Below are 27,324 nucleotides of genomic sequence, written 5' to 3' on the forward strand. Positions count from 1 at the left end.
AACTATACTCGGCCGGCCAGGAACAGTGAGCCGCTTGCGGTGCGGTATGCGAAACGGCTTTGACGGAAGTGGTGGGGGCCAGACGCACTAGGAACCTTGTTTTCCAGTGTGTCCCGGAAGCGGAGGGGAAGCTGAAAAGAGTCGTATCCAGAAAAGCGTGTATGGGAGAAAGGAATAGCTACGTTTCCTGGCTGGACATGTGCGGTATGTGAACCTGTTGTGTGTCCGCCCACGCTCAGTGTAGTTCCCCTCGGGAGGTCTCCCCGGAGAGTAGTCGAGTCCTTAACTCGGAGGTCAAGCTGCTGCAGTGTCTTGGTTAGGAATTGGGGGCCCGCGCTGGAAGGTTCTTTAGAGAAAAGTCCTGGTAGAGAAGCTACCGAGACCAAAAGGGGCCTGGAGGCCTTGTTTCGTCCTGGAACTGGGTGGCCCCGTCTCTGTTTTTCCCTCTGCGCTCCTTCCTATTCTCGGGCTCGGGGGGCTCAAGTCTCTGTTCTTTCCTCCCGCCCTCCTCTTTCCTAGACTGATTTTGTTTTCGAGTTGAAATTTATCACAATGTAGTGGGGGTAATGCGGCGAAACTCGTACAGCTAAAGGTTGTGTTACCTCTGATGTTTAGATAGATGTGTAGTTTTCTTTCACACGCACACATACCTGTTTTTTCTGACACAAATCATAAAAAACTGAGTTTTTATTGTTAGTAGTTGCATGTGTCAACACTGGGCTGTCTGAATATAATGAACATTCAATGACATTGCATGGCTGCAAATCTAAAAACTCATAAAAAGAAAAAAAATTTGGTATATTTATTAGTCTAGCAGACTCTTTGAAATAAATTGCAGGATTGGACATTTCTCCAGGGTGTTGAAAAAAGTAATAGGATATTTCTAGTAATAATGAGACCATCCTCCTGTATATGAGCATGGGGGCTTTAAGTGTAGTGTTAGGCAGGGACATTAACTCTTCAGAGCACCATTCTCTAACCAAGAGTTGTAGAAAGAAACTTCTCCAAAGGGCAGGATATTCAGTAATCAGTAATTGCTCTTGTCAGGGTTTCTTGCACCTTCTTTGAAGCATCTGGCGCTGGCCGGAGTCGGGTCTAGATTGACCATTATCTGATCCAATATGCTTATATTTAGGCACCTAAATACAAGTGGCCTTATTTCCAGAGGTGCTGAGTACCCACAAATACTATTGTAACTAATGTGGTGTTATCCATAAATGCCCAGCATATGTGAAAATCAGCTCACTTTCGCTTAGGTGCCTAAATATGGATTTAGAACCTAATTTTAGTTACTCTAGTGCAGGGATTGGCAACCTTTCTGAAGTGGGATGAAGTCTTCATTTATTTACTCTAATTTAAGGTTTCATGTGCCAGTAATATGTTTTAACGTTTTTAGAAGATCTCTTTCTATAAGTCTATAATATATAACTAAACTATTGTTGTATGTCAAGTAAATAAAGTTTTTAAAATGTTTAAGAAGCTTCATTTAAAATTAAAATAAAATGCAGTCCCCCCCCATACTTGTGGCCAGGACCCGGGCAGTGTGAGTGCTACTGAAAATCAGCTCGCGTGCCGTCTTTGGCATGCATACCATAGGTTGCCTACCCCTGCTCTAGTGCTAATAAATTCATAGCAAAATCATCTAATAATAATGTGGACTTTTGTTGTTTTAACCTCATTCTTTCTACTTGACATATTCCGATTGTTAAATAAATCATATTCTGTTCTGTATAAGCTGCTTTTATTATGGGTCACAACTCCTAAAGAAGATTTCTTAGCAGGGATCAAGTCCTGTCGGACTTGTTGAGTTAATATGGTTGGTGAAACAAGGTCTGATAGTCATGTCGAAAAGTGGGCTGAATTGTAGGATTTCACTCTGAGAGAAGTGCAGGTTTAGGGCCAACACTTAGAAATGCCCACTGAATGACTGAGAAAGAGATCACAGGTGCAGCTCTCCCCAGAACCACAAAAACCATTAATACTGATTTTTTGTTGTTGTCTTTTTACAGAAGGATAAAACATGCATACTAAATGAAACAGTCTGACTTTTTATTATGGAGAAAAAACAAGTTTTAAAACGTTTATATGTTGGAGGACTTGGCCATACAGTGTCTGAGGCTGAACTGCAGGAAAGATTCAGCAAGTTTGGAAATGTTACAGATGCGGAAATTGTTATCAGGAAGGATGACCAGGGTAATATTTTCCTTTAGCTCTTTAGAAGTGTAACTGTTCTTTACTTCAGCTAGTGATGAAAAACAGTTTTCATTTCAAAACTGCTCTTTTTCCTTAAGCACCTGTAGAGAACACATGCTTCAATTTTTTAAAATGAAAAAATTATAGTTTTTTATATACAAAAGTAACCAAATGTTTCTAATTATTGACCAGGGAACCCTATGAAGACTTTTGCTTATATCAACATTAGCATTTCTGAAGCAGATCTTAAAAGATGTAAGTACACAAATTATATTTGTTGCAGTTTAATTTAGTCCCTGTAAACTAAAGATGTAACAAATACCTGAACTTGCACTTACCTGCTTAGACCACTATTGAAGGAAAGGACATAGCTTTTTTGTCTTCATCTATACCTCTTTATTTCCCTTTCCCATTTGCTATTTCATTCTTCAATTCTATTTAGTTCAGTTACTTTAGAAATCAATGTTTATGGAAGATGCTCTTCAAAATAATGTATTTTATTGAAGTATCTGTGTTTTTATGTTACGGGTTGGAGGCAATGGTCTTATCAGAATAGCCTAGTGGGTTGGGGGGGAGAGGGTGAAGTGCATATGTTAGCCCCTTAGTGAGAAGGTTTAGAAAATGAGTTTAAACATATTTTCTTCTCTTTGATACATTGATACTTGTATATGACATTAGAATTGACTGAGACTAAAAGGAATAAAGAACGATGGATTAAGCAAAGTTTATTTTCCTTAAAGAGGAATGGAAATATAGATTCCCAATCTTTTCTGGTAGGCAGGTGAACATTACAAAACTTCAACTCCTGTGTAATTTGCAATCAACCAGTTGAGATTATTTCAGCATAATCATCTACACCTGAAGACGGGGGTTGATAATGTACCTTTGAAAAAGGACAAGGGAAACCTTCTTTTTAAGGATAGGCCATCTTATTTAAACATAATTAAGAATCAGCCTAAAACTTTGTGCTTCCCTTAATCTCCTTATATGGAATAAGGACTTTCCTCCCAATCTCCATCTACCAGTATTGCCAATGTGTCTGCCAGTGCATGTAGGATCTGTTGAGAAGGAGAGAAAGTGTGAAAGGCCTGGATAGAGAGGGAAGGGAACCTAAGAATGTAGATGTATCTAAATTTTTGAATCCTTATTTGGAATGAGCTATTTAATCTTTCAGTGTTTGTTTATTACTGGCTAACTTACTGTTAGTCAAAATAGGGTTTGGATTTTGAAAATATCTTGTCTTTTACTTTTCATATTAGACCCTAAATTTGCTACCCATAATCAACAGAGTAGTCATTGGGTTCAGGAACAGTCTCATAATGCTCCAAATATATAATATTTAAGCAATGTTTTTAATCATGTCTCTTTTTGCTATATTTTGCATGTGGGTAATAGTCATTTTCTGTCTAATGCTTGTTTTCTAGGTATGTCTATTTTAAATAAAGCAAGGTGGAAAGGTGGAACCCTACAAATTGAATTGGCGAAAGAAAGCTTTTTGCACAGGTAATGTTAATATACAAATGTATATTGTTGCTGTTGAACTACTTTGCCACATACTGTCAAGTACTATATATATATATATGTATATGGCCCTACCAAATTCACGGTCCATTATGGTCAATTTCACAGCCATAGAATTTGAAAATTGGTAAATTTCACATTTTCAGCTGTTTAAAACTGAAATTTCATGGTGGTGTAACCATGGTGATCCTGACCCAAAAGGAGATGGGGGTGGTGGTGTTGCAAACCTGTTTGAGGAAGGTCATGGAATTGCCACCGTCACTTCTGTGCTTCCTTTAGAGCTGGACTCTAAAGGCAGCAACCGCAGAGCTTCCTGCTGCTGTAGGATGTTCCCGGAGGTGTAGGTAGGTCTGATCATTTCCTCCCTCCCCACACCCCAAGCAGCTGTGCAGGGCAGGGACAAGTCCTGTCCCTCTTGTGCCCAGCCAGAGCTAGAATCCCCCTTTGCTGGGGCATTTACAGGAACAGGGGGACATCAAATTTCACAGAGAGAGGCTTATTTCAAGGTCTGCAACACTCTTTCACAGCCGTGAAATTGTTAGGGCCCTATATATATATAATGTCTGAATAATTCACCCTACCAATTTTAAATGTATATGGCCTGAGTTTTTACCTTTATATTTGTCAAATACTGTATTAAGTAAACTTTTTGACTCCTTGTTTGTAAGAGGGTTCTAATTAAAGAATGCTCCTCTATAATGAACCTGCAAAAGCCACTGGATATTGCTTTCCCTTCAAATCCAAGTAAATGGGATTTTAACAGACTTAATAATAAAGAAATAACTTTGAAGAAGATAGTTTGGGTACTACAGTGTTTTGTATTTTTTATACTTGTTGTTTTGCCCATTTTGCAGTTTTCTCTTATCCTTTTCCTATATGTTCTCCATTAGCTGCTTTAAATGTTCATGTATTTTTCATTGAAACTGATAGCACTCTGGTACATTTGCAGCACGCTTATCATACCTGCTATGTTCATCTTTATTAAAAAGTTAGCCTGGGGGAAGCCTCGTTCCTGGTTTTAATGAGAATTGGCAAAACATATCTTTGATATGTTCCACATTGGCTCAGAGTGAATGGTTGTCCATAAGTGTAAGAGATCCATCGCTAATGATGGCTTTACACAAAGATACTTTTTTATGTTTGCTTTTATGTCATGGCAAGCTTAAACCATGCACTGCCTGATACAGATTGGCGCAGGAAAGACAAGAAGCAAGGCCGAAGAAGGAAAAGCCACATACGGATGGCAAGGGAAATCTGTTGGAATCACTGAATAAAGCTGGAGTTGTGAATTTTCATATGAAAGCAGTGCCAGGAACAGAAGTACCGGATCATAAGGTGTTGTGGGGTATCCGTTCTGCTGAGTTAAGAGAACTGCATCAAGCACCCTTTTAGTTAGCTTTCTAATAAGCTGCCTTCACATTAAGTTTACTTAAGATTTGTGTATTTGATTACAGGAGACAAAGATACAATTTGACTCATACAAATTAAGCCTCAGTTTTATAACCCTTATAAAATATTAGCGTAGATATCGGTTTGTTTTTTAGGAGGGGATAGTGCTGGCTATCTTTGTGTGTGTGTGTGTATTGTCATTTAAAGTTCATAGCAATGTCTAGAATTAGCTTTAATAAAACATGTAATTCTTGTATATGAACTACCTTATACAACACACTCATTTTGGGCCCTGTCGTCAGTAGGAGAGGATAAAGCTTAACTGAAACTACATCAAAATTTACGCAAGTAAAACAAGTATTCATTTAACTAGATGTTTCAAAGTTTCCTTTTTAGTGTTCAGCTTGATCATGGGGTTTTCTGTTTAGCTACTGAGAGAGCAGAGTCAGTTAATGTTGGTGTCTCTTCAGTTAAATTAGATTTTTTTTGGTCTCTCTACGATAGTCTGTCTGTAACCTGACAACGAGAATATAATATTTGAGATGTTCCCTCCTTTCTAGAAAGAAATTAGCATAGTAGTTTAATACAGAAATATGACACATAATAGAACGGCTAGCTATGGGCAGATTCCTTTTACAGTAACTCCTCACTTAACGTTGTAGTTATGTTCCTGAAAAATACAACTTTAAGTGAAACAATGTTAAGCGAATCCAATTTCCCCATAAGAATTAATGTAAATGGGAGGGTTAGGTTCCAGACAAATATATATATATATATATATATATATATATATATATATATATATATATATATATATATATATATATATATATATATATGCACACGCACACACACACACACTATAAGTTTTAAACAGTTTAATACTGTACGCAGCAATGATGATTGTGAAGCTTGGTTGAGGTGATGAAGTCAGAGGGTGGGCTATTTCCCAGGGAATGCCTTACTGCTAAATGATGATCTAGCATTCAGCTGAGCCCTCAAGGGTTAACACGTTGTTCTTGTAGCCTCACACTCTACAAGAATGGAGGGAGGGGAGACACCATGGCAGAGAGAGAGAGACAGAGAGATGCGCATGCCCCTTTAAGTATGCTGACACCACTCTAAGTACACCTCTACCCCGCTATAACACGACCCGATATAACACGGGCTCGCGTATAGTGCAGTAGCAGCGGGGCCCTGGCAGCGCTTTAAAGGGTCAGGGGCTTCGGCTGCTGCGGGGCCCGAGCCCTTTAAAACACTACCGGAGCCCTGTCGCTGCTACCCCGGGGCTACAAAAGCGGGCCTCCACTGGCGATTTAAAGGGCCTGGGGCTCCCTGCAGCAGCTGGAGCCCGGAGCTTTTTAGATCACGCTGGAGCCCTGCCGCCCCTACCCCGATATAACAGGGTTTCTGCTATGACACGGTAGGGATTTTTGGCTCCCCACAACCGCGTTATAGCGAGCTAGAGGTGTACATTGTCTTTTTAAGTAGATCAGGAAGTTGAGAAAGCAGCTGCGGACAGCAAGCTCTCTCCGTCATGAGCCCTGTTGTGTTCCCACCCTGCCATGTATAGAGAAAGGGTAAGTGGGGGACAGGAGGGGGGGAGGGGGACACCCTGACATTAACACCTCTCCTCCCCTGCACAGCAAGCAGGAGGCTCCCAGGAGTAGCTCCAAGGCAGAGGGCAGGAGTGGCACATGGCAGTGCAGGGAGGGACAACTGAATTGCCGGCAATTGGTAGCCTGCTGAGAGGGTGCCACACAGGGAACTTAGGGGAGCAGGGAGCTGATCGGGGGGGGTGGGGGGCATTTGCCAGTCCACCCTGCTTCCAAGCCCCCACCAGCTAGCTGCAACAGACTGCTCTTCCTGCAAGCAGTGGACAAAGCAGGCGGCTGCCAAACAATGTTATAAGGGAGCATTGCACAACTTTAAACAAGCGTGTTCCCTACTTGTTCAGGAATGAAACAACGTTAACTGGGACGACTTTAGGTGAGGAGTTACTGTATTAGTATTCCTGTCATTCAGAATCCATTATGTTTTAGGACTACCTTATTTTTATTTACTGTGATACATTTAATCCCTATTTTTTTTCATTCCAATATAATTTTTTTCTCTCTGATATAATTATATATTTTTCTTTCTTACAGGATTGGGTTGTTAGTAAATTTGGCAGAGTTTTACCCATCCTTCACCTTAAGGGTCGACATAAAAGCAAAATATCCTTTTCTACTGCTTGAGTAAACATTGAATGATTATAGAAACAGTTCCATTATTCTCTTCATTTGTTTACCATCTTTACTGAGGGAAGGAGATATTTGCTTAACAGTCTTCATATTATTGATACAAAATACAGTGTAGTTACTGTCTCTTTCTTATGTGGAGGTAATTAAAATGTTATGCTTGGCAAAGAATGGGTATATATTGACTGATTGATTAGAATTCCAAATCTTTCGCTTGCCATTATGGAAAGGATCAGAGTGCAAAAAACAAATGGACTCACCTTAAATATATTTTTGCTAAAAAACAGAAAAGTGTTCCTCCGGTGCTTGATTACTTGCCACAAACTTGCATCAGTTTGATGGATAGTTACAGGTTGCATGTAACTCACTTAAAAAGTTCAGAAAACATAGCTTTAAAAATAACCATCTGTGATGGATGTGGAGCCGCTATATAAATACTCAGATGTAATAATTTTATGAACAATGTATGTGACCTGGTCGGTAAAGTGAAGTTATTGTATACTGAGTTATAAGACTCATCTACAGGAATATATTGATCTAGCTTAATAGGGGGTTTTAGGGGGAAAAGCAAGGAAAGCAACACAACAGTTACAGATAACCTCCTACCAAACACTGGAGGGCAACTGCATAATGTGGGAGGCAGCAAGGAGTTATGAGCTTAGAGGATTCTATGTCTTGTCTCCAATGAAGATGCAAGCCTTGTTTTGACGGGCTGCGAGCCTGGAGATCAAAAGGAAACGAAATAGTTAAAAGCTATTCTCAGGAGGCAAAGGGTGGGGTCAATACTCAATGGCTGAGAAACAGGCTGACACACACACAGGCTCTCATAAGGAGTTGGGCCTTTCCCAGAGCCAAGGAATAGTAAGCGTTAGGGAGAGGCAGGCATGTGTATACACTGCTTTATTGTTCTAAGAATTTTTTTAATGCTTTTGTTATAAAATATTATTTCCTTTACAAGGGCTAATGGTTAATTAACACCCCTGTTATTGCTCCCAAATGGAAGAAAACTACCAGGTGGTGAACATAAGGTCTGTTCACGTAGTCACAATTGATCACAGGGGACTGGATCCCAAGGCCTGGTCTGAAAGTCAGCGAATTCTGTGATTCCTCTCCTGCAGGGGGATGATGGGTGAAGCTTGAGATCTAAGGGAGCTGCTCTCAAAGGAACCAGGAGGGTTCAGAGATTCAGTTAGTCCAGTAACTGTGACAACATCTATTGTCCTTGTCACTATAACTTAAGTTGTTACTTGCTGAAAAGTGGAAGCTTCCTTGGCTTTATTTTTATTCCTTAACTCTAGCTATAACATAATGAAATATGACCCATCAAAATATTGCCACAACCTTAGAAAGCTGGAGCAAGACTTGACTGACATGGTTCCCATATCCAAACTCACTTGGCAGTTGGAAGGTGGAGATGACAGCATGAGCAAGAAACGACGAGGAGAGTTCCCTGAAATTAAAAAAACACCTAAAAAAATGAAGATACAAAGTAGTGAAGATTTAAATAAAACACCAGGTCGCAACTTGCAATCAAAAAAAGCAAACTTAACACAAACAAAAGTAGTCGAAATGTCAAACTCCAAATCAACTGGTCTGTCTAAATTTCTTCAGACTCCAAGTGTTAATAGTATTGACAAGAAAGAGAGAGGCTTAACATCAGATGCCAGGTTCTTATCCAGAAATAATTCTAACAGGAATACAAACAGCATTTCAGACACTGATGTTGATTCTGAAGAAGAAATCAAGGCAATGATGGAGAAAGAAAAGGAAATACAGAAAGCTAAAACAAATGTTGAATCTGAAAGTGATCATTTGGAAGTTGTGGGGGATAATTTTGAGCTAAAATACAACACTCACTGGTCTTTAACCAATCCAAATATTATGAAGAAACTGAGTAAGGGATGTAACAAACAAGGAAAGACAATTGATAATGACACTGATTATGATTCAGCAGATACAGGTGAAATTATTGCTGTGACTAAAACTCCAGATAAAAACAGTGTGAAAACTAAAATTCTAAGAGATTCTGAGCTGGTGAAAATGCAAAGGAAGGATAATGTTAGGAATGAAACTTTCAAAAACAACAAAAGCTCTGATTCTGCAAATGGTTCCTTTGTGTTGTCACCAGATAAGTTAAGAGAAAAAAATAACAAAAAAGCAGTGCATAACAAAACAGCAAAAGCCCGGGCGTCTGAACTACAGGACAACAGAGTTGACAGCAAGTCTGGTTCTACTAGTTTTGATTCAGAGCCTGAAGCAAGTGAATCTGAAGCTGACTCTAATTATGAAGACATGATGCAAAACTGTTACCGCCTAGATCTTACGTTACCTGAGTTAGAAGCACTAGCCACTGCAAGTATTGAATCTTCACAAGGAGATATAGAAGCTAAGCAGAGGGATAGTCAGTGCAAAACTGAAGGTAATATTAGTAACACCAAGTGTAGTAAAAAGACTTATGAAATTGCCTCTACAACTAAAACATCTATTAATCCTGAAGATATAGTTGCTGCCATTTTAGAGGGAGAGGAGAGTGCTGATGATGAGAAGCCAATGGAAGATACCTCCAGTTTGAAATTTCAGCCTTTCAGAGGAATAGGGTCATTATGTGAAAATGAGAATTTTGAGGAGATGAGCAGGGAAGGTTCTTGCAGCTGTAAAAGAAAATATAACCAGAATTCCTCAAGCCTTGTTGATTTGAAAAAGAAATCTTTGGAAGAGGTTTCAAAACCAAGCTGTTCTTGTTATGGGAAACACTCAGCTCCCAGACAGTCTGGTTGTTCCATATTATGTTCACTTGAAGACAGAAGTGTGAAAAAGAAGCAAAATACCCTCAGCAACCAGCTGAAGAAGGTGTCAGATTCCCAGTATGCAGAAGGTGGAAGCGAAAAGCCTATTTGGAAACCAACTTCATTACGAGAGAATAACTACTTGAATTCTCATGCAGAAGATCAAACAGAAAACAGAGGAGACAGTGAGGACTGCACCATAACTAGTATCAGTGGAAGCGAGGAGGAAAGCACTGACACAGATAGTGTTTTATCTGTCACACAGAAACACATTAAATGTGAATTGGAAGGCCCAGAATCTCTTCCTGAGAAACGAAAGAAGGATGCAAGCAGTAAAAGTTCAGCCTCTAAATTTCAGAAAAGTGAGAACCATAAGAGAAGTCTTCACAAAAGTAAAGAAGAGTTTTGCATTCCTACTGCTATCTCAAGTGAGTCAAATGAAAAGGAGAAACAACTGCAGGATAATCAGAAGAGGCTGGCAGCTCTACAAGAGAGACAGAAAGAGAGAGAATTACAGAAGAAACTTATTCAAGGGGCTCTTCTGAACCTGGTAAGTATGCTTTCAAGTGGTCTCTGAACAGTAAAACAGTACTGAAAGAATACTGGTTTAATAAGTATCTCCAGTATGCATTCTCTAAGATGTTGCTGTGGTTTGGATTGTGATTGAGAGCAGAGCCTATCTTCTTTGCCAGATTGATTTTTAGGATATGTCCACAAAAGTGTATACTGGGATGTCATGGGATTTTTTCCAGAAGACACAATAGATTGATTAATTACATTCTCTACTGTTGTAAATGTGCCCAGCAGTAGTTCCCACAGTATATAACCATTATTTGGCATGTTAAACTGAACAATGTCTCTCGTTTTCCAGGAAAGCCAGTCAGCAAGCAAACATAAGCACATTGTATTTGATTCAGATGGAGAAAGTGAAGCTGAAGTAGAAGAGAAGTCTAAGGAAGAAGCGACTATAGGAAATCTGCCTGGAAAAGTAAGTGGCTTAGAAACAAGTCCAGCCTAATTTCTGAAAGGGCATTCACCTACCCAGTTTGCTAGTATGTATTGTACTGAAGAGCAACACCTACTCATATTCAGAGTTCGAGATCAAATCTTGAATATTGTCCTTTGTACTAATGGATATAAAATAGATGACACAAAATAAGTGGTGCATATTCGTGGAGTTAAAACATGAATTTATAAATTAAAGACAATGCAAATTTTGGAGTATCTTTTTGGTACCTTAAAAAACCAAGCACTCTACTGGATGAAATAATTTATGTAAATTTATTGCAGTGTAGTGTTCACACAATATCACAACTCACAAACCATAAGAGCAGTGGTCTCATGGAGAGGCGTATATGTGGTTATGCTAGAACTCCACTTCCCACTGTTGTCAGTTAAATAAAAGGAAAAGATCTGAATTGCCCAGTGTTGTGCAGAGAGTAAGTGGTGGAAAAAGGACTGGAAATCTGAAGTTCTAGATTCTATCATTTAACCACTAGCCCTCGCGCCATCCCAAATAATGTAACTCAAAAACCAACAAATAATGACACTGAAATACACAAGCTAGGTTATGCTTCTTAAAATAAGTCAGAATGTCAAGCCTGTCTTGCATTCCAGTTTACTGAGCCTTGTTTTAATTTGGTATTGGTAACTGAGTAGAAATGTATTTTATTGTTTTTAACTGTAGTGTAAGATTTTGACTGTAGACTAGACGAAAATGGGCTTTTGCTATCTGAACAATAGACATATTCTTTTATATGCTACACGCTGTTCAGAATGCAGAGGGATTTTTGCTTATTAATTGAGCAACTGTGGTAAAATTACATCTGCCATGGATCCTTTTCATTTATTACCTATAAAGCAGAGGATAAATTTTAAATTGGCCCTCTTGGGTTTTAAAATGACTGATGGTGTAGAGTTTGAGTAAATTTTGAGAACTTCACTTAATCAGTATCTTTTGTAACGCCACCTGTCTTCAGAGGTTCCACCATCGTGCAGTAGGTCAGCAGCTGATGATGCGTTTGATGGGAGGGAACTTCCTCTCCCTTGACATCTTTCAGTCTATCCACTTTTAAAACCTGAACTGAAAGCTTCTTTCTTTTTCAAAGGTGTTTTAAAATTAGGGCCACTCTCAATGTTAAATGTAAAACACCCTTTCTCCCTCCCATCTCTTTGTTTTCCTGACTTCTGTTTAGAGGTTAGTGTACTACGTTGGGATCCTTGCTCCACATTGTGAGTTGTTGTACAGTGGCCCAAACTCTGTGGTGGGGAGCCATAATTGTTCTGGAAGACTTGGCTGTGACATTCTTGGCTGCTGCTGCTGAGAGTATCACTTACAACTGCATTACATTTGTCTTGACTTTTATCATTTCAATTATATTTGTCAAGTAACTTCCATTGTATTGTAGATTTCATAAAGCAAAAGGCAGTCTGTGAAGGCTGTTACTTAAAAACTGATACTAAAACTTTCCTAGAATAACATCTTTCAAAATCCAAATTAACTTTTTTATAACAGCCTAACAACCACTGTGAAACCTAGAGAAAAGCAAGTTTAACTGGAATACTGCTTCATAATAAGTATCAAACTGTTTTTATTGAATATATGGATTTGAGAGGGTAAAGTGTCATCTGCATCACCAGTTAAACACGTTCATTAAAGGCATTTCACAAATACTAAGCAGTTCCGTAGTTGCAAGAATGTGAAGTGTATAACTGTGACCATGGTGTCTGGAGGGGCTACACTGAGCACGTTTATTCAGGGCAAACTGCAAATAATAGAGCAGACGATTCCCAAAATTGGTGGTTTATTTTATAATGAGAGTTCACCAAGCCAGTAACCATACAGCATCTGTAATACCTTACTGGTTACCAAGAAGCCAAAATACAATCCCCTTTGGTTCCCACCCACACAGCCAAGTTTAATATAGTGAGAATTTACTAATAACAAGAAGAAGAGTTGCTGTGGTTAAAAGATCAATATACATAGAGATATGAACAAAGTTCTTAAATCAGTTTCATAGCAGAGATGGTGAGACTGCTGATTTGTAAAAATCCTTTTATAAACAATTTAAAAGCTGATAATCAAATAGGCAGTCCATGTGCAGAGTTTGTTCAAATGCTTCCATGAGACTTGCAGGGTTAATCGAGAGTAGACCTAGAGGCCTCATTCTTGTAGGCTTAGACTTTCCCTGTCAAAGTTTTAAACAGATCTGTGATAAAATAGGATCAGGCCCAACACTTTCTTTATAGCTGAAATTAAGTGGATAAGCCTTTTGACAGCAAATGATCACAGCTGGCCTTCCTTGAATGAAGAACAGGTAATGTACATTGTTGCTTTAAAGCTAATCTGTGTTTCCTAGGTATACACCGGTAACTAGTTGTATTTATTAGCATAAGGCAATTAACTATCAAACGGTTCACAAGTAGTTTACTACAAATTTCAATGAGAAATGTGGCCAATAACATTATTATATCACAAGTCCTATCTAAATTATAATTTCCCCTTTTGAACTCTGAATCAATAGAATTCAGGTATGAAACATAGACAGCTAATTAGCTCACATTGTTAAACTTCTAACAAGATATAGTTAAACAGACATATGTTTAGTATTTATTCTTGATTCTCTAACAATATCAAAGATTCTAGTCAACTTGAAATGGCTTTGATAATTATCTACAAGGAATGACCATATTTACCATTTCAATACTCTTCTAATATGTCCTTAAAAGTTGCTTTCAGGTCATCCAAGCTGCTGGTTGTTTAACTCTTGCTGGCTCAGCATCACAGTAATTTATAAGATAAAATCATACGGAAAAGTACAGATACAGAAATGTGCTCCTGCCACACTTGAATGATCACAACTGTAAAATAAAATTACCAAAAGGATTGTCTCAGAACATGTAAAGCAGCTGTAACATCTTTTTACAAGGATTCATGGACATCACTAATTAGTAGAAGTAAATGCGATATCATGAAAGGGTGTTGGCTTCCAGCTGTATTGGGAGAGTAATACAAAACAAGTGGGTAGTAGTGTTCTTAGAACTACTTATTATAACTGTTTCCTCAGTTTATTTTGCTTTTTTGTTATTAAACAATTAAGGAATTTACTAGTAAAATTTCTGGGACGTTGTTTGAGAGCAGTGACGATGAGCAAGATGCTGCAGGTGAAGATGACAGATTCCAAATCAAACCCCATTTTGAAGGCAAAGCTGGTGAGAAGGTTAGTGAACCTGTTTAATAATATCTGCAGATACTTGAATAGGATGGTGTTGGCAAAGTTATGGTAATACATGAGTTGGAAAAGTCCATTTATATGTAGAGGAAATAAAGTTTTCTCCATGATGTAACTGCTCTTTCCCACACCTCCCAAGCTGAAGTCAAATGGTATTTTCAAAGGAGATTTATTAGCGTTTCTCAAATGTGGCCGTCGTGGCCAAGTGCAGCCACCAGGGACTTTCCTTGTGGCCACAGCCTCCTGAGCTGGAAGGGCAGGGGCCAAGTAGTGGCTCCTCCCTGTTGCTCCTGGATGCCCCACCTTAGTGTTGGTTGCTGGGGCCACTAGCGGGGGTTGGGCCCTGTCCTCTTCTCTTCCCTCCCCCCCCCCCCCCCATGGAGACACCTTGGGCACAACACTGGAGAAGCAGGCACCCAGTGAGTTTCCCCACATTCTCAGGGGGCATTGGGCTCAGGCTTTGGGGTTCAGCCCTAGGGTGGCAGGCTCTGGCCACAGGACTTTGGGCTCCAGTCCCAGGCTCAGGCTGTGTGGCAGCAGGCCCCAGGCTCTGGTGGCAGGGCTTCAGGCTTTAGCCCCCAACTGCCTCCCCTGGCCCTCCCCACCCCCATCTAGGGCTTAATTTGTCCCCAGACTTGCCAGGGCTGAGTAAGCCCATTGTGAAAAGTGATACTTGTATGTTTAATATCACTTTGCACAACAGACTTACTCGCTAGCAATGAATAAATTACAGTGATTTGGATGTGTATACGTGCATATTTATTTGCTTTTCCTAAAGCTAATTAAATATTTTAGGAAAAAAATGTGAGAACTGTCACTAGCAAGAGTTGGTGACCGCACTCTGAGTCCACTAAAAAATTTCTCCTGAGACCCTCTACAGGGAAAGCTTATGTTAACTCATGACCATGATTCAAGTTGAAACTGTTACTGCTTGTCTGATTGTTATAAAGTTGCTGGACTGCATACATTTAATCTTAATTTTTTTGTTTTGTTATCATTGTAGCTCATGCATTTACAGTCGCGCTTTGTTACAGATGAAAGATTTCGTATGGATTCTCGGTTCCTTGAAAGTGGCAGTGAAGAGGAAGGTAAACATTTTCTCTTATTTTCAAGGGGTTACTCTTCCATAGCAATTTGTAGTCACAACTAATTAGTAATAGAGAGGATAATGGGTGTAAGTTTTTGAATATTTAGAATTACTTATTACACATTTCTCTTCTCTGGATTTAGCTTCATGGGAAGGTAGTGTAAAAGTAAGTAGTACTGGCATCTGTAATTTAGAGAACATATTTATAAAATGCCCCATTTAGCTACTGGAAACTCTAGTTTGGGGTGTATGTGGGAGTGTATTTCCTTGTTAGAAGGTCAACATTTAAAAAAAGATCTTTATTATAGGATGATACCAAAATAAATGTATCTGCATCTTTCACAAGATAAGGGGATACTGTTAACCAGAGTAACCTTGCTTGTTGCTTTTTTATCCCTTGGATATACTTGAATTTTATGTATCTTGCGGAACCATGCTATTCAATAACCACAAGGGGGAATGTTGTCAATTGAGCTGGTTGAAAATTGCAAAAATATTTTCCTTAAAAGAAAACATTTTGGCAAAAAAAACAAAGCAAATACATTTCAAACAAACCAACCCTGTTGGAAAAAAAAAACCTCATTTTCAGCCAGTCCTACTTCTGATTCCATTTTTGTCTATAACCCAAGAAATGTCCCTTAACAGCCTTAAATGACAATAACTGGGTAATGATTATAAAATAGAAGAAAATCATGGGACAGAAAATAATTAAACCTCTATCTTTCATGTTAAATTGATGCCCATGCCTCCTCACAAACAAAGCTTGGCCATAACTTGAGGGAAAAACAAAATGGATTGTTTAAAAAGTTTTAAAATAAGGAGGAATAGAGAACATGGCCCACACCTTTTAGTGTAAAGCTCTGTGAGCTTCTTAACTAACTTCCTAGTGGTCTAAATATTGGAAGATTGCTTCAAGGAGTCATTTCATAGAGGTTTTTATATATTTTTCCTAGAAGAGGCAAAGAAAATGAAGACAGATGAGGAAGAAGAACTTGCTGCTGAGAAAAAGAAAAACCTGGAGATATTGGGAAGTCTCTTGGAGATCAATTTAGAACATACTAGATCAAGCAAACTGGCAAGAAATACCAAAAAATTTAAGTATGGATCCTGCTTTAGCACCTTATCACATGCATGGAAAGTCCCCTTTGAATTCAGGCTTCCCATCCCAGTATGACAATAGATGTTATTGGTGATCATCATTATTTATATAGTGCCATTGTGCATGAGAATTTATGGGTTAATAAAATGATCTTCCTGCCCCCAAACAGCTTAAAATCTGCTTGTGCTTCCTTATTTTCTTTTCCCCTCCAAAAAGAGACAAACTCAAAATGGCTAATTATACTGAAAGGTTGAATAGTGGGTTAATAGACTAGACTGATTTCTGGAGGCTGCGATGGATGTTACTAGCAGCACGCAATTGCCATTTCTGCTCTTCATCAACATCAAATTTATTCCTAGACAGAAGTGTTTTGTGAAAACAGATTCTCATTTATAGCCTGTCCTTACTACTGTAGGAATGTTTGTTTCTTCTGTGTGTTAGGAGTGGATTCTCTACCTCCATCCCACATGTTCTAACCTTCACTGTCTGAGGAAGCCACAATTTCTAGATACGATGCATTTAATTTTACATTTCAAAAATTGAACTCTTATCTATATCTTTAATCCATACATTTGGTGGAGCAATTCATCTGTGGGCTGAACTAGTACAAGAATGATTATTTTTAATGGTGGTGTGTTGAGGTACTTTGCAAATAGTATATTTTCAATTCCAACTTCCATTATTGGTGTATAGCCCAGTTTGGTAGGCAACTGTTACAATGCTTATTTTACAACTGTATGAATCCTATAAAGATTTTTATGTATTTCCTAAAGATATTCTCAACAGATTGAATGGCCTTCTTTCCTGGTATTTTTCTTGACGGAAGTCAAATCACCCATTTTGAGTTGACTTCTGTGATAGCATAAATTAACAACTTTTAATTTCACAGGGCAAGAGAGGCCTGTGTGGGGAACAGAATATTTGGTTGAATATTTTATATTGTCTTTAGGCTGGATGAAATATTGCAATCAGGCTATTTTCCTCTGATCTAAAGTTTGGTCTTCATTAGCTAATTTCAATAACATTTTCAATTTTGAAAAGGAAAAAATCTCCATTTTTGGTATATTTGGAAGTTAAGGAGAAATCAGAATCTCTGTATATAATAACCATAAACTCAATTAATCTCCAAATGATAAAACATATCTATGTATTAACTTTGTTTCCTAAAGAACGATGGGCAGGTGTTTAATGTTGAATATTTTAATAATTTGATGTGAAGAGTGCTGCGTGGAATCCTTTTCTTCATGGTACAGACTGTACCACACACTGATCTGCTCTCATAATGTTAATAATTTGTTTTACTGTATAAAAACAAATGTAAGTTTCAATCTGCTTGTGAACACAAATAAGATGAGCCGAAAATGTCATTGCACTTGTCAGGTTATATTTTATTTTAGACATTTAGTTACAGTATCACTAAATTCTTATTATTCCTCTTATTCTTACAGAGATATTAATACCTTACGCTATGACCCCACAAGGCAAGACCATGCAGTTTTTGAAAGGAAAACAGATACTACAGAAAAAGAGAGGTAATATCTTCTCACCTCTTGATAGTTATAAGACAAACTTTCTTTGCCTTGCGGGCTGATTTTCAAAAGTATTTGGAGGCCGCAAGCCTGTCACTCTCCTTTCTTACTCTGCTGTCCCCTTTGCAAGTCTCCCCACCCCTAGTAAAATGTAGACTCTATAAAGATTCCTTCTAGTACAGCACTGATGTTGCTAGCAATAGATCAGAATTGTCACCAGTCTCTTAAGGTCAAATGTGAATTCTTCCCTTCTGTAGATTGTGTTTATCTGTATGATCCGGAGAGAGGAAATAGTTGAAAAATTAGCTCAAATTGATGAGACTGGGATATAATCCTTTAACTTTAGGGCATCCTATTACCAGAAGCTGAAATTACAAGAAAACAGGAATGTAGAATAGCAAACTACTTGCTAGTGGATTCAAATATTTCCCTAGATGGGAGGTCTCCTGTAAGTAATACAAATAATCCTCAAACATCAGCCAAAAGAATACCCCATACCTTTCAAATGTTTGTCTGGTGCATAATTGTGTTTTTTTTTTAAATAAATATAATTCCAGTAAAGCTAAAAGAAAGAAGAAAAGAGAGGAGGCAGAGAAATTGCCTGAAGTATCTAAAGAAATATACTATGATGTTGCTGTGGATTTAAAAGAGGTATTTGGATCAACAAAATGTGCAGCTGAAAAAAGTGAAATAATACCCTGGGACAAACATGATGCTGTGAAAGAATCAACTTTGGCTGACCAGCATATATTAAGACTTAATGTTGGGGGCAATGTAGAAGAAAAATCTAGTGGTTTCAGGTTTTCCTTTTTTGGTGATGATATGAACAAGTCGGCTCTGAAAGAAGGTAACATTACAGATTTTAGAACTTTTCTAATAGTTTGCTTGTACTGGCATTTATTTGTTTTAACATTTGAATCACTTAAGATTATACTTTAATAAGATGATATACCAGATTGTATGAAAGCTGACAAACAGATTAAACAAAACTCATGGACAGATCTGAGCAAAATTTAAAGCAAATTTTCACAATTCAGCAAAACGTGAATATTTCCAGTATCAGAGGGGTAACCGTGTTAGTCTGGATCTGTAAAAGCAGCAGAGAGCCGCGTGGCACCGTATAGACTAACAGACGTATTGGAGCATGAGCTTTTGTGGGTGAATACCCACTTCGTCTTGCATCCTACGAAGTGGATATTCACCCACGAAAGCTCATGCTCCAATACGTCTGTTAGTCTATAACGGGTCGGCAACCTCTGGCACACTTGCCAAAGATGGTACACGAGCCAATTTTTAATGGCATGCGGCTGCCTGCTGGGACTCTGCATGCCGTTAAAAATCCTGCCTGGCGCAGCAAGCCGCAGGGTCCGCGGTCCCAGGCTGGAGCACCGGGCCGAGTGCACCAAGCCGCCGGCCCCTCCCCCGCCTTCTCCCCTCCCCTGGAGCCCTGCCGCCACGCGCACAGAGCTCTGGGGGCCAGGGCTGCGCAGTCCCGCAGGGCAGCGTTTGGCTCCATGGGGAGGAAAAGATGCTCCCCAATCTCCCAGAGCCCTGCCGCCATGTGCGCAGCACTCTGATAGGCAGGGCTGTGTGGGGTAGTGTATCTGGCTCTGCTTGGAGCCTCAGGGTAAGGGGTCTGGGGCTGGGAGGGTGGTGGATAAGGGGTGGGGGCAGTCAGGGGACAGGGAGCAGGGTGGGCTGGATAGAGGGTGGCTAGGGGCTGGGGTCTCTGGAGGGGGGAAGTCAGGGAGTGGATGAGGCATGGGAGTTCTGGGGTCTGTTAGGGGCAGGGGGTGCATGGGGGCAGGGCATTCAGGGGACAGGGAGCAAGGAGGGTCCTGGGGGGAGGGGGCAGTTAGGGTGGGGGGCTCTGGAGGGGGGTGGTCAGGGGACATGGACCTGGTGCAGTTGGATGAGTTGGAAGTTGGGGTGTGGGGGGCTGTCAGGCAGGGGTGTGGAGAGGGGTTGCGGCAGGCAGGGAGCAGGGGGAGGGTTGTATGGGTCGGGAGTTTTGGGGGTCCTGTCAGGGGTTGGTTGGATGGGGCATGAGGGTCCCGGGATTCTGTCTAGGGTTGGGGGTGTTGATAAGAGTTGGGGCAGTCAGGGGACAGGTAATGGGTAGGGTCCTGGGGGGGCAGTCAGGGGACAAGGAGCAGGGAGGCTTAGATAGAGGATGAAGTCCTGGGGGGCAGTTAGGGGCAGGGGTCCCAGGAGGGAGTAGTCAGGGGACAAGGAGCAAGGGGGTTGGGGATTCTGAGGGGGCAGTCACCCAGCCCTCTGCCATGAGCCCTGACCCCCTCCCCCAACACACGCACACGCACGCACACACACACACACACACCCCTACCTCTCTCTGCTCTGGGCCCTGTACCTCCCTCATACAAACCCAGACCTCTGCTTGACTCCTTCACCGCCCCACGAACCCAGCCCTGACTCTTGCATCCCCGCACATCCCTGGCCCCCCCACATCCCATGCACCCCCCAACCCTGAGCACCAACCAGGAACTCCTGCACCCCTCACATCATATGGGAGCTGCCCAGGTAAGTGCCCCACACCCAAACCTCCTGCCCCAACCCTGAGCCCCCTCCCTCATTCTAGCTCCTGGCTAGACCCTTCACCCCCAGCCCTGTGCTCAGTGCACTCCCACCCTCAGCTCAGTGCAGAGAGAGGAAGAGAATGGCCCAGATCAGGGAGAAAATAGGTACCCACTGTATGTGGACAGGGCTAGGACCCCAGACTGGCAACCAGGTGAGTGGATCTGGCAATCAGGATCCCGGCTGGCAGGAGCCGGCAGATGGAACCCGAGTGGCAGTGGGCTGAACCGCTCAGCCCACTGCCGGTCTGGGGTCCCAGCAGCCGGCCACGCACAGCCTGCTGCCAGTCTGGGGTTCTGGCTGCCGTACCCTTGCCAGCCGGGGTCCCGGTCGCAGGCCCTACTCAGGCTGCTGCCAGCCTAGGTGAACCGCAGACCAGCAGTGGGCTGAACGGGCCTGCAGCATAAGATCAACATTTTAATTTAATTTTAAATGAAGCTTCTTAAACATTTTGAAAACCTTGTTTATTTTACAATACAACTGGAGTTTAGTTATATAATATATAGACTTATAGAGAGAGACCTTCTAAAAAATATTAAAATGTATTACCAGCACGTGAAACCTTAAAATAGAGTGAGTAAATGAAGACTCGGCACACCACTTGTGAAAGGTTGCCAGTCCCTGGTCTATGAGATGCCACAGGGCTCTTTGCTGCTTGAATATTTCTTTACAGCATGGTATACAGACATTACAAGTAAGATTAATACATGGAGCAGCTTACAAGAATTGTAAAGAATCTGAACATATTCTTGCAAATCTAACATCTATCTTGAACACAATTAACATACAAGTGAGCTGGTCTACTGGCATCACAATCTGCATGTAAAGAATTGCTTTCTACTTGGAATTTTGTGCTGTTGGTTTTGGGTGGTGGTCTTATCCTTTTCTCTTCTTTGACAGATTGGCAAAGGTTGAGAATTCTACCTAGGCACTATGCTTATCCTCAGGATACTTAATAGCACTCTCCCTGGCCAATAAGGAGTAACACTGACTGGCTTCAGAGGAGATCTGCTGTTCTCTCCTTAAGCCAAATGATACTGACTAGATTTTGAGAATGGACATATAAAACCTAGAAAGATAGGTGCCATCGGAGAAGATAAGGTGCCACTGGACTCCTTGTTTTTATAGAAGGATAGGGAACATCTGCATATTCTTCTGAAAGCACAAAAAGGGTCCTTTCCAAATCAGATATTTCACACGTATCTAAACAGAAGTTTCACTTTGAAGTCCAGGAAATGATCCGTTTTTTTGGTGGTACTATTGCAGAGCCCTATGTAATTGAAACAATAAGACCTGCAAGAATAGCATGGCAAGAGGATCCTCGTTTCCAGGACAGCAGCTCAGAGGAAGATGATGAGCCAGAAGCCTCTGAAAGTGAAAATTGCAAAGAAATGTAAATCTGGTTTTATATTTTGTGGCTATTAAATACTTACCAAATATCAGGATTTATGTGGCAGCTAGGAAAAAAACCTTTTATTTGGCTCTCCACCCCTCCCCCCCAGCATAAGAAGCCATCATCAAGTGATCCATCCCGTCACCCATCCCCAGCTTCTGGCAGACAGAGGCTAGGGATGCCATTCCTACCCATCTTGGCTAATAGCTATTGATGGACCTATCCTCCATGAATGTATCTAGTTCTTTTTTGAACTTGGTAACAGTCTTGGCCTTCACAACATTGTCTGGCAAAGAGTTCCACAGATTGACAGTGTGGTCTTGGACGAAATACTTCCTTTTGTTTGTTTTAAACCTGCTGCCTATTAATTTCATGTGGTAACCTCTAGTTCTTCTCTTATGAGAAGGAGTATATAACACTTCCTTATTTACTTTCTCCACACTAGTCAAGATTTTATAGACCTCTATCATATCCCCCTTTAGTTGTCTCTTTTCCAGTCTGAAAAGTACCAGTCTTCTTAATCTCTCCTCATATGGAAGCCCTTCCAGACCCTTAATCATTTTTGTTGCCCTTTTCTGAACCTTTTCCAATTCCAATATATCTTTTTTGAGATGGGACAACCACATCTGCATGCAGTATTCAAGATGTGGGCATACCATGGATTTATATAGAGAAAATATGATATTTTCTGTCTTATTATCTATCCCTTTCTTAATGATTCCCAACATTCTGTTCACTTTTTTGACCACCGCTGCACATTGAATGGATGTTTTCAGAAAACTATACACTATGACTCAAGATTTCTTCCTTGAGTGGTAACAGCTAATTTAGACCCCATCATTTTATAAGCATAGTTGGGATTATGTTTTCCAATGTGTATTACTTTGCATTTATCAACATTGAATGTAATCTGCCATTCTGTTGCCCAGTTACCCAGTTTTGTGAGATCTATTTGTAGCTCTTCGTAGTCTGCTTGGGACTTAACTATCTTGAGTAGTTTTATATCATCTGCAAATGTTGCCACCTCTCTGTTTACCTCTTTTTCCAGATGATTTATGAATATGTTGAATAGTGCTTGTCCCAGACCCCTGGGAGACACCACTATTTACATCTCTCCATTTTGAAAACCAGTTACCAATCGCTGAGAGGACCTTCCCTCTTATCCCATGACAGCTTACTTTGCTTAAGAGCCTTTGGTGAGGGACTTTGTCAAAGGCTTTCTGAAAATCTAAGTACACTATATCCACTGGATCCCCCTTATCTACATGCTTGTTGACCCCCTAAAAGTATTCTAGTAAATTGGTGAGGCATGATTTCCCTTTACAAAAATCATGTTGATTCTTCCCCAACAAATTATATTTATCTATGTGTCTGACAACACTGTTGTTTACTATAGTTTCAACCAGTTTGCCCGGTAATGAAGTCAGGCTTACTGGCCTGTAATTGCCAGGATCAACTCTGGTGTCACGTTAGCTATCCTCCAGTCATTTGGTAGACAAGCTGATTTAAATGATAGTTTACAAACCACAGTTAGTAGTTCTGCAGTTTCACATTTGAGTTCCTTCAGAACTCTTGGGTGAATACTATCTGATCCTGGTGACTTATTACTGTTTAATTTATCAATTTGTTGAAAAACCTCTAATGACATCTCATTGTGGGACAGTTCCTTAGATTTGTCACCTAAAAAGAATAGCTCAGATTTGGGAATCTCCCTCACATCCTCAGATGTGAAGACGGATGCAAAGAATTCATTTAGTTTCTCCGCAATGGCCTTATTGTCCTTGAGTGCTCCTTTAGCATCTTGAATGTCCAGTGACTCCACTGGTTGCTTAGCAGGTCCTGCTTCTGATGTACTTAAAAATTCCTTTTGCTTTTTGAGTCTTTGGTTAGCTGTTTTTGAAATTCTTTTTTGGCCTTACTAATTATATTTTTACACTTCACTTGCCAGAGTTTGATACTTTGTATTTTCCTCACTAGGATTCAACTTCACTTTTTAAAGAATGACTTTTTGCCTCCCACTGCTTCTATTACTTTGTTGTTTAGCCATGGTGCACTTTTTTGGTTCTCTGTTTTTTAATTTAGGGTATACATTTAAGTTGAGCCTCTATTATGGTGTCTTTAAAAAGTTGCCATGCACCTTGCAGGGATTTCACTTTTGGCAATATATCTTTTCATTTCTGTTTAACTAATTTCCTCATTTTTGTGTAGTTCCCCTTTCTAAAATACATGATTGGGCTGTTGTGGTGTTATATTATGGTTGCTCTTACCGAGCGGTCCAGCTATAGTGACCTCTTGGACCAGGTGCTCCACTTCGGACCAAATCAATAATTGCCTCTCCTCTTTAAAATACTTAAGTGTTTAGAAAATAATTTGCCTTTCATGGAGGATGATTTTTGGTACTTGGAGTAGTGTTTGTTCTTCTGCCTGAGACTAAAATTTCTTTATCTTTCCAGGTCTCAGTCTTTACCACAGATGAAGATGAGTAGATTTTTCTTCTTTTCCAAAGATGATGAAAGATTAAGAGGTACAACTGAACTTATCCAAATTTTTCCTACAGCATGATGGAGTTTAACAAAGATGCATTGTAACAAATTATATTATAATTAATATTTAATATTTAATTCATATGGGATGGTATAAGGATTAATTAGAATGTTTCAGTATTTCAATATCTGGTCCTGGTGACTTATTACTGTTTAATTTGTCAATCTGTTGAAAAACCTCTAATGTGGGACATCTCGATGTGGGACAGTTCCTCAGATTTGTCACCTAAAAAGAATTAGAAAGTCCTGTGTTAAAGCTACATTTTGAGAACCGTTCAGGCAATTTACGCTGTAAAACCAGCCATCTGCTTGAGGATCAATTGCAAGGCTCTCCTACTTACCCGAGCATTATTGGAAAAAGTGACTTAAGTTTGCTTTTTCGAAAGGATTACATAGTGTGGAGTTTCCATTGTCTTGGGACATGTATGGGTTTTTTTTAAATGTATGGTTGATGCACCTACGTGGTTTGATAGGTGCATTATAAATAGACTGCTAGAAGCAGGGTTTAAAGTGAATCAATCTAAAAAAGGCGACACAAGTCCATATTTTCACCCATGGTTTGTTATTAACATTTGAGCTAAAACGGTGTGTCTCTTATACATTCAAAATAGCTTGTCCTGGTAACTTTGCGTACACAAGTTCAAATTACTATATATACTCGTTCATTAGCCCGTTCCTTTATAAGAGCGCGCGCACACACACACACACACGATGATTAGGTAAAAATAGCAAAAACTATATGACCCTTTCATAAGTTGACCCTATATTTCAGGGGTTGGCAAACTTTGGCTCCTGTCCCGTTAGGGTAAGCTGCTAGCGGGCCTGGATGTTTTGTTTACCTGGAGTGTTCACAGGCACAGAGCCCCTCAGCTCCCAGTGTCCACGGTTTTCCGTTCCCAGCCAATGGGAGCTGCGGGAATCACTTGGCTGGGAATGGCAAACACTGCCACAGGGAGCCGAGGGGCTCCATGCCTGCAGATGCTCCAGGTAAACAAAACAACATTGTATTAGATATTCAATTTAATGATTCCATAGAGTTTAAAATCATCAAATTTTGGCATAGACCCATTTATAAGCCGAGCCCAGCTCTATGCATCATTTTTTTACCAAAAATATTCGGCTTATGAACGAGCCTATACAATAATTTACAATGTTACTACAATTTTTTCAAACAAAAGCTTATAAGAAGGAAAACGGTTAAGTTGTGTTTGACCTGGCTAAAAGTTATTCTAATGCATCTCTTGTGTAGATGGTCCTAAGCTATTCTGCAGATCATCAAACCTCAGTGAAGAAAAAGATAATTGGGAAAACAGACGTAGATTGTTACTTGAGGTGAGTGATTTAAAGCTGTAATTCGGTAACAATTGAGAGAGTTCATTATGATGGGGTAGAGGGGGGAGTTGCTTGTGAAAAGAAGTGGCTTATTTTGTTCATTTTAATAAAAATGAATTATTTGGACTTTCAGAATGGCCCAATATCATACCAAGACCAGGAATTTTGTAAAATAAAAATTAACTGTGTGTATAATACGTACAATTTGTGTTTGATGTCCACTTAAACTGTTGATTCCTTATATCTGCCAGAGCTGGCTAATTTCTGTTAAATATAAAAGCAAAGCAGATTTAAAAGAGCAATTTGTGAGTTTATAAACTGCATTTAATGCCATTTAACATTTAAATATTTCCAGGAATGCCGGAAGAAACATAAGGATGCAAGAAGAAAAGTTAAAGCAAAACAATAAGTTTGACATGCTAGCCAGAAACGTTTTTTGATAAATGTGTATTGAATTACAACAAAATGAAAATGTCTGGCTTCAGACTTGTGGTCTTTCAAAACTTGAACAGGGAAAAATATTGCAGCTGAACTGAAAATAAACTGTTAGAAACTTTTCAAATTTTGAACAGCTGTCGAGATAACAGGTCTGTAAATGTGGCCATTTTTATCTGTACAGTTGCACTTCTACTGTTATGTGGGGATATCTGTTAATTCAAAGTGTGTGTGTGTGTGTGTGTATATATATATATTATATAATCTCTTGAAAATTGGTTCAAGTGTAATGTTGCTGCTTTATCGGATACTCTTGATGTTCAATGCAATGTAATTTGTATTTGGCTAGATCTTTTATGTTCTCTGGGTCCAGTCCTGCAAGAGGCTGAGAATCTACAGCTGTGATTGAAATGGATGGGAGTTAAAAGCATTCAGCTCCTAACATAGAGGTTGTCAGCAACTTGTGGGATTGGCATTCTGAGTTTAGCAAGATACAGAGCCTTTAAGATTTTTTTTCGCTAACATTCAAAATATTTACTGTAATTACCAAAGTAAAAAATTGTACAGGAAGTTCATGAAAATGTGTAAGTAACTAGAAAGATTTATAAAATATATACGGACTTCTAATCCTTTGCACAAATCCTGCCTTTCCATTTTAAAAATAAGTCTTAAGATTAATAAACCTTCAAGACAGCTTTTGGTGGGGTTGTATTTGCTCTTGAGTGATGATACATCACATACAATTATATAGAATATAGGCTTTTAAAAGTAGTGACTGCTTTTCAGGAATTTCAAATTACTATCAGGAATCTAACTCATTTAATATAGTGAAAATTGAGACACAGAGCATCCTTGTGCTCTGACTAGAGACAAATGGCTTGGTTTCAATTCCTAGTTTCTTTCTGGACTGACAGAAGATAAGGGACAGCTGAAGGTCTGCAGCCTGTTAG

General features: G+C 39.8%; 1 protein-coding gene across 3 annotated transcripts; it reads left to right on the top strand.

Annotated features, from left to right (window-relative positions):
* The first annotated feature begins 54 nt into the window (after nucleotides 1–54).
* On the top strand, nucleotides 55–27,070 carry NOL8 (nucleolar protein 8). Of its 3 annotated transcripts, XM_030569643.1 has the most exons (17): nucleotides 59–204; nucleotides 2,010–2,193; nucleotides 2,386–2,448; nucleotides 3,618–3,696; nucleotides 4,902–5,049; nucleotides 7,251–7,319; nucleotides 8,649–10,679; nucleotides 11,001–11,117; nucleotides 14,230–14,349; nucleotides 15,365–15,449; nucleotides 16,402–16,546; nucleotides 17,996–18,079; nucleotides 18,634–18,923; nucleotides 21,938–22,064; nucleotides 24,518–24,588; nucleotides 25,857–25,939; nucleotides 26,295–27,070. In XM_030569643.1, the coding sequence occupies exons 2-17, from the start codon at nucleotides 2,055–2,057 to the stop codon at nucleotides 26,346–26,348; spliced, it is 3,705 nt and encodes a 1,234-aa protein (XP_030425503.1). In that variant the 5' UTR covers nucleotides 59–204; nucleotides 2,010–2,054; the 3' UTR covers nucleotides 26,349–27,070. The 3 variants fall into 3 exon arrangements, with proteins under 3 accessions (XP_030425505.1, XP_030425504.1, XP_030425503.1); XM_030569645.1 differs by lacking the exons at nucleotides 24,518–24,588; nucleotides 25,857–25,939; nucleotides 26,295–27,070 and having other exon boundaries at nucleotides 55–204; nucleotides 18,634–18,727; nucleotides 21,938–22,032; XM_030569644.1 differs by lacking the exons at nucleotides 24,518–24,588; nucleotides 25,857–25,939; nucleotides 26,295–27,070 and having other exon boundaries at nucleotides 55–204; nucleotides 21,572–22,030.
* Nucleotides 27,071–27,324: the final 254 nt, after the last annotated feature.

The sequence above is a fragment of the Gopherus evgoodei genome, chromosome 7 (assembly GCF_007399415.2).
Source record: "Gopherus evgoodei ecotype Sinaloan lineage chromosome 7, rGopEvg1_v1.p, whole genome shotgun sequence".
NCBI classification, from domain to species: domain Eukaryota; kingdom Metazoa; phylum Chordata; order Testudines; family Testudinidae; genus Gopherus; species Gopherus evgoodei.